This window comes from Sceloporus occidentalis, unplaced genomic scaffold, assembly GCF_023333645.1.
Source record: "Sceloporus occidentalis isolate IW3139 unplaced genomic scaffold, rSceOcc1.0.p SCAF_8, whole genome shotgun sequence".
Classification (NCBI taxonomy): domain Eukaryota; kingdom Metazoa; phylum Chordata; class Lepidosauria; order Squamata; family Phrynosomatidae; genus Sceloporus; species Sceloporus occidentalis.
Window position 1 is genome coordinate 11,752,512 of NW_028316988.1, and position 6,815 is coordinate 11,759,326.

Below are 6,815 nucleotides of genomic sequence, written 5' to 3' on the forward strand. Positions count from 1 at the left end.
TTTTTAAGATGTGGGGTTTCGAAGGCCAGGGCCCATCTCTTATCAAGTGCATTCATGGCTCAGATCCAGCATCCATCCTTCTGAACGTTTGTGGGACCGTTGGGTCACTCGTGCTTTCCAAGCCACCTTTTAGCTATGGCATAAATGATTTTCTTCCCAAACTGAGATGTCCCTTTAGATCAGGGATGATGGTCAACTGTCTGAAAAGAGGGGTCACCTCTGAATATAGTTATTATTTTATTTTATTTATTTGGAGTATATCAACCCCATTCTCAAAGCATTCCTAATTTGACAGTTCCCTGCCTTTAGGTTTACAATCCAAATATGCATCCAATCCCAAAACAACAATAGGTCCTCATCTTTGCAACAAATTGCACCTTCTCAATGCAGTTTTGCAAGGCTTGGGGTGGTTTGGAGATACCTGGATCTTGTCGGTTAGACCCAAATGGAGCATGAGCACTGAATCTATTGTAGGATGGGTCAGCTAACACATAGCCAAATCCCATGGTTACAGTAAGCTTATTCTAGTTTGAACTGACCAATAGGATTCTGTCCCTGGAATGGACCAAGGTGTCATGAGACTGTCCTATGAAAGTCAGAGCCCTTTGGAGGCAAGTATTCCCAGAATCCCCATCCAATGGCATGCTGACTGAGGATTATGGGAGTCCCAATCCCAAAAAAGATAACTCTTTAAAGCTCTGATGAAAAGTAGATGAAGAAAGCATGGTTATTCTATACTAAATACTTTCTTGTAGGGTTTCATTCATGGCTTTATTTTAATTTTTGTTGCAAAAGGGCACAGTGGGCACTTTGGGGTCATGTCTGGTTTTATTTCCCTTCAGACCAAAAGCCAAAGCAATGATGCACTCAATGGTCATATTGGTTCCTTCCATCCCCACATGGTCGAATGGTCCTGGTCTTCTTTCCAAATGTTGGAGTCATCTACTCTGGATCTCATTTGGACCTTTGGCGGTTTTCAGTGCCAGAATCATCTCTTTTTCCATCTCTATGACACAGAAAGGCTCTCCTGGGCTTCCAGGCCATGGATTTAACTTATGTACTTTTTTGGCTCTTCGCACTCTGTGGAAGGAAAGAGACAAACATGATCATGGAAGGATGTTCAGTCGAGTTCCAGAAAGTTGCCAACTTTCCTTTAACTGTGCATTAACACAAGAGCTTGGCTTGCAGATTTTAGCATTGCATCGTGCAAAGGGTGTCTGCTGAAAAGCAAGCAATCATTTCTAGTTCATTTCTGTCGACTGTCTTTAGACTCTATCCCCCAAGGTCCACGGAAAGGGCATCTCTTGACCCCACTTCTTCCATTACAGGACTCCGGGACCAGAAGGGAAGGCCAGGGAGACCTCAGGGCCTCCAAACATCAAGACAAGACCAAGCCCCAACTCTGACTTTGCCAGGTTTCCATCTGTGAAATGTTGGAGAGGTCTGTGGATGGCCCACAAAAAATCAGTAGCCGGCATTGTGACTAAACAAGCCCACAATGTTGCCAGTGTGCAAACCTTAGTAGCCAACCTTGCTCTGTGTATTGTGACTCTGCTAGAAATGTCTTTGCCTGCAAGATATGCGGAGGCCTTAAAGATAAGATTGCTTTGATTGCTTTGTACAGTCAAGTTTCTTTCCCGCTCAAGACTGACAGATGATAAAGCATCAAAAAAGACAGATGGGTTCTACCTTCCAAGCGGATGGGATAAATCTTGTACGGAGGGAATCCCAGGGATCTGGCAACGCTCTTGAATTTGTCTTTCACCGTTTTCGACGCTTCCTTTGTCCTGGCTGGGAACCCAAAGAAGGAAAATGGTGAGAAGAATCTGACAGTTAGGATTTCAAGGCTTTTGTTTCATCAAAACACACTTGCAACCCATTTATTCTTGCCTTGCGCCTCCAGGTCGTTTCTCATTTATGGCGACACTATCATGGGGTTTCCTTGGCAAGATTTGAACCCTGGTCTTCAACAAGAGTCATGGTCCAGCGTTCGAACCCCAACACCTTCCTCCAATGGTCCCAGTTTAACAAGGACACTCCTGATTCATCCTTTGCCCTTCAACTTTTTCCATCTGCTTTTTAAATGTCCCGGTTCCTTCCTCTCTTCCTCCCACTTTCCCCCTTCATCCTCAGCTTTTGAATTGCTGCAAACTGAACCCAAAGTGCAAAAGTAGTTTACAACCCATTAACTCAGCAAAAGGGAGAAGAGAAGGGGCTGAAATCTGTCCTTCTCATTCATCTCTGGCAAAAGCAAACGGATGCATCCTCCTCCAGTTTGTGGGTCCTTCCTCATGTGTAGCTTTTGCATTTATTGGTATCTTGATCATCCTTGGCCTTGCTCTTCCTGACACTTTCCAATTGCACCAAACTTAGTTGGAAGTACAAAAGTCATTTGCACTCATTTCATTCCAGGATCCTCAGTGTTTGGTCAAGGCAGCCATAGTTATTACAGAGGAAAAACACATCAGAGGATGCAGCAGTTGGCTTTTGCCTGATCTGACCGGGAAATCCAAGATTTTCCTCTTAGGAACATTGAGGACTAATGCAATGCTATAGCCCCCATATTGCAACACGTACCATAAAGGGACAGAAGCTGGTTTTCTGGTTTTTCTCGATGGTGAATGGCGTAGCTGCTGTAATCGGTTTCAACAATACGGACGACATAATGCCCTGCATTCGAAACAGAACCGGAAAGGATTTTCTGAAAGCTGGCCGGAGCATTTCTGCTTTCCCTGGGTCACAATCTTTCCATTTCCACACCAGTTTCACAATGACCAATAACACACATATATACTTTTTTAATCTATATCTTTATTTGTTATCTTAGCAGGTGGACAAAAGGAGTGGAGGGTCAGTCTGGAGTAGCACTGGGGACTGCATTGCCTAGTTTCCACTGCGGCTTTAGAGCAAAGGATGGACAATGCTTCAGAGGTGGATGGAGAGCCGCTCCTAGGAGCCTTAGCCTCTGGTGATGGTGGATTATGGAAGTTGTAGTCCTACAGTCCCAGCCTCCTGACAAGCATTGACCCCTCTTTTGCATCCTCTGCCCCAGAGTTTGGACAAGTTACTTTCCTGTCCTCATCTCCATCTCTTTCCACAGCTCTCCAGCCATAGATTCCTGCAGCAGCCAAGGGTTGGACTATATGGCCCCAGGGCATCCCAACCCTATAATTCAATGGGGTTTTTAAATAAGAGATGACTGAGGAAATCATCTGCCTTCAATCCCATTCAAAAAGCAGAGGCAAAAAGGTGTTAGACTTACCCTCCATCTTGTATTTCCCCGGCTTCTCAAATTGCATTAGGGAAACCGTTTTCTTTTTGCACTTCGTTTCCTCTCTGGAAATAAAGAGTTGGGGGTTGCTACACTTCCATAGTAAGGCAGCCCCAAGGATGGAAATGGGGCACAGAGAGAAAAGGATCCATCTCTGAAAAGGAGAGAAGCATCCATCCCTCCCTCGATTCCTTCTCTCCTTCTCTGACATCCTCTGGAGCAATGCTTCCCAAATGTTAGTCCTCTGTTTTTGACTTCAGTTCCCAGAAGCCCCATCTGACATGTCCAAAAATCAGGAATTATAGGACCTGAAGTCCCAAAACCCTGGAATCCCAAAGTTTGATAGCCGCTGCTTTAGGCTACACTGTCATATTTTGAAAACCTTGTTATCTACTCATTCATGAAAACTGCTTTTGGACTTGGGGGCACTTACACAGGAGAGTCCATACTCCAGGTCAAGGTGTTCTTTGTCTTGAATTCGAAGACAGGAGCCCCGGCCGCATAGTTTATGGGATGCCCTTTGTTTGCAACTGCTGAGATGGGATACCATTGCCCTGCAAACTGGAAGGAGAAGGAGAAGAAATGGGAAGGATTTGGGCCTCAAAACCAACTGTTCAGGAGATGACCATCCACCCAAGAGGTTTAAGGAGATCCACAAAAACAAGCTTCACTTTGCAAACCTAGAAGCCCATGTCCTGTTTTTGTTGTTCTTGGTTGAGAACAGGCTTGAGGTATCTATGAAATAACTGGTTGGTTTGTCAATTCGCTCATTGCAAAACTTGCTTGCTTGACTGATTAGTCAATGAACGAATTAATGCATTAATGCAATGCATTGCAATCCAATCGAATGGTAGACAGAATCCCCCTAGAATATGCTTTTCCTGTTCCCAAAGCCATATGAAAATAATGGCCTGTTACAGACTGCCAAAATAAAGCTGCTTTGGGTCTCTTTGGAGGTATGCTGTTTAAATGATGCATGCATCCTAAGAATCCGGAAGCTGCACCAAAGCTGCCCTCCAGTGCTTAGGAATGGCGTTTGGCTTTGGCGCGACCTCTGGACTCTTAGTTAGGACCCATGCATCATTTAAACAGCATACCTCCAAAGAGACCCAAAGCAGCTTTAGTTTGGCAGTCTGGAACAGGCCAATGACTCTTCTATTCTAGAAAGAAGTGATGCATTCAGGACAGAAGCTGATGCTTCCTCCTCCAGGAGCCAAATGGAAAATTCAGAGGAAGGAATCCACTCCCGGCTTTGCAAAGACCTCTCCGCATCTTAGAAAAGATATCCAGGGGTAGCCATGTTGGATAAGTACAGTTCATAGCACCATCCAAAACCCACAAAACAGGGGAACCTTTACTGGGCTGACCAACATACGCATGACGTCTTCTGCAAGCCTTTGGAACGCCATTGACTTCTAGCCAGTGCATCTCTGAAAGCTTGAAACGCATAAAGTGTGCGTTTGGGTTGTCCCAATAAATGTATTGTTCTGTGGATTATGGATGATGCCATCCTCCACATCTCTGAAGGGTCTGAGGAAGCTCTCCTGATGCAGAACTGATTTCTCCTTCTGGATCCATGCAAAAGGCCAATGCTTTTCCATTGCCTTCTGCCTTTCCACCTTCCCATCTCAGGACCATTTGGATCTTACCTTTTTGAGGTCAAACTTGGGTTGTATGGGGATCTCAGCCTTGACGCAAAGGAAGCCTAAGGCAGACAACAACAACACAACTCTTCTCAGTGCAACAACATTCATCTTGGCCAGAGCGTCCTTCGCAGGATTTGCATCACCCTTCAATGGAACTGCCTTTCAAAGGTACCGTCTTATATTTTTATGACCTTCCCACGAAGATGGCAACGGTCATCCAAGCATTTCCGCCCAAGAGCCAAGAAAAGCTCTTTATTTCATAGGAGAGGAAGGAGAGAGGAACATAACGGGGTTATTTTGAGTAATTCTTCCTACGCTGGAGTATGTTGAAAACCTAGAACAACCTGCCTTTGAAGGGAACGCTAAGGACCTCTCCTTGATCTGATATCGGCTCCGTTGCAAAGAGAGAATCCACAGACCGATCCCTTTTGCTACATATCCCACCCTTGATGGATTCTGGGTTCTTCCAATATACATACAAGAGATGCTTCACTGTTGGAATAATATTTATTATTATTATTATTATTATTATTATTATTATTATTATTATTATCCAGATGGGACTGCAAAGTCCATCTGTGCTTTTTTGGAAGAGGAAGGCAAGGAGATGGAGAGGAAGCTGCCATAGCCGTCTGCAGAGATGTTGGGGTTCCCTGCGGAAAGAGAGAAAGGAGACCCTGTGATCTCTTCTTTGATTTGAGAGAAGAACTGGTAGACGCATCCCAAAGTTGTGGCACGGCTTCCTTGAGATCATTAGGAAAAGGCCCCCCATTCTTGCCTTAGGAAGGCACCAATTTCCTTGCCTTGCTTTCTTAGGGTCACAGAGATGGGGGTCTCCCATCCCATCTGTCAACATCCCACCCATAATTCTTGGATCGGCCCATTTTTACCTGTGCTTATTCCTGTGGACTTGTGCACAGATCTGCGGAGGAAAAGAGATGGCATGGCATCAGACCAAGGTGCAAAACCAAGCTCCATGGAGGAAACACCTGGCATGGCTGCCAACTCTTCTTTTGAGAGCAAACAGTGCTCCTCTGCCCATAATCTAGAAGGCTGTGAACTGTGTGAGTGTGTTCTGGCTATGCTCCTTTGCCCTTAACAGCCCTTATTTAATGATAAATAATAATAATAATAATAATAATAATAATAATAATAATAATAATAATTGGTTGCCTTGGTGGATGACCTATAGCAGGAGCTGGACAGTTGAAGGCATCCTTGTTGGTCTTTCAGTGGCATTTTGTAACACTGACCAAAGAGCACTGCTGCCCCCCCAACAAACTACAAATCCCAGAATTCCAGAGCACTGATCTCTGGTGGTAAAGCGGTGTCAAACTGGATTAATTCTGCAGTGCAGATGCAACCCTGGAGGCTTCTCCCTTTCTTCGTCCTCCTCTAAGGAACCGTGTAAAGTAACTTCTCTTACCCGCTTCGCGCAAAGGGAAGAGCTGCTCTGGGTTCAGATCCAACAGTTTGACAAAGGTCACAAACTTCTGCTTCACATTGTCAGATACTTCTTTTTCCTTGGCTGAAGAACAACCCGAAATAGAGAGAGTTGGCTTGAAAAATATGGCACAAGGACAGTGGACAAATGGACATCGTTCCCCAGATCCAAAACCGCAGCATAGGTAGCTGAGGCTACCTGGCAGGGTCGTTTTGAGGACAAATGTAGGACCGGCCATGCTTTCTACATCACCTCAATATCTCTATTGAAGATAAGATACCAGCAAATTCTTATTTTAATTCAAATACAGCAAGCTCTTGGTATCTACTTGAGTCTGATTCCAGGACCCAAAGTCCATGGATGCTCAAGTCTCATTAAATACAATGGCAAAGTAAAATGGTGTCCATCTATAAAATGGTAAAATCAAGGTTTCATTATTGGAATTTATATATTA

At 44.5% G+C, this 6,815-nt stretch overlaps 1 protein-coding gene across 1 annotated transcript; it reads right to left on the reverse strand.

Annotated features, from left to right (window-relative positions):
- Window positions 1-1,001: 1,001 nt before the first annotated feature.
- LOC149307915 (lipocalin-like) lies at window positions 1,002-6,599 on the reverse strand. The gene is made up of 8 exons (XM_089536832.1): window positions 6,560-6,599; window positions 6,344-6,445; window positions 4,921-4,976; window positions 3,705-3,832; window positions 3,263-3,336; window positions 2,578-2,670; window positions 1,690-1,791; window positions 1,002-1,080 (listed from the first exon to the last, which is right to left on the reverse strand). Exons 1-8 carry the CDS (start codon window positions 6,597-6,599, stop codon window positions 1,049-1,051), a joined length of 627 nt encoding a protein of 208 aa, XP_089392958.1. The 3' UTR covers window positions 1,002-1,048.
- Between the last annotated feature and the right edge of the window lie 216 nt (window positions 6,600-6,815).

What these genes read in the sequence shown, in the direction of transcription:
- LOC149307915 (XM_089536832.1), bottom strand. Translation starts at nt 6,599, where the DNA reads ATGGCCGGTCCTACATTTGTCCTCAAAACGACCCTGCCAG. An exon ending in TGGAGTATGGACTCTCCTGT is followed by an intron (nt 3,337 to 3,704) that starts GTAAGTGCCCCC and finishes CTTTATTTCCAG; the next exon opens with AGAGGAAACGAAGTGCAAAA. An exon ending in GGGGAAATACAAGATGGAGG is followed by an intron (nt 2,671 to 3,262) that starts GTAAGTCTAACA and finishes TTTCGAATGCAG; the next exon opens with GGCATTATGTCGTCCGTATT.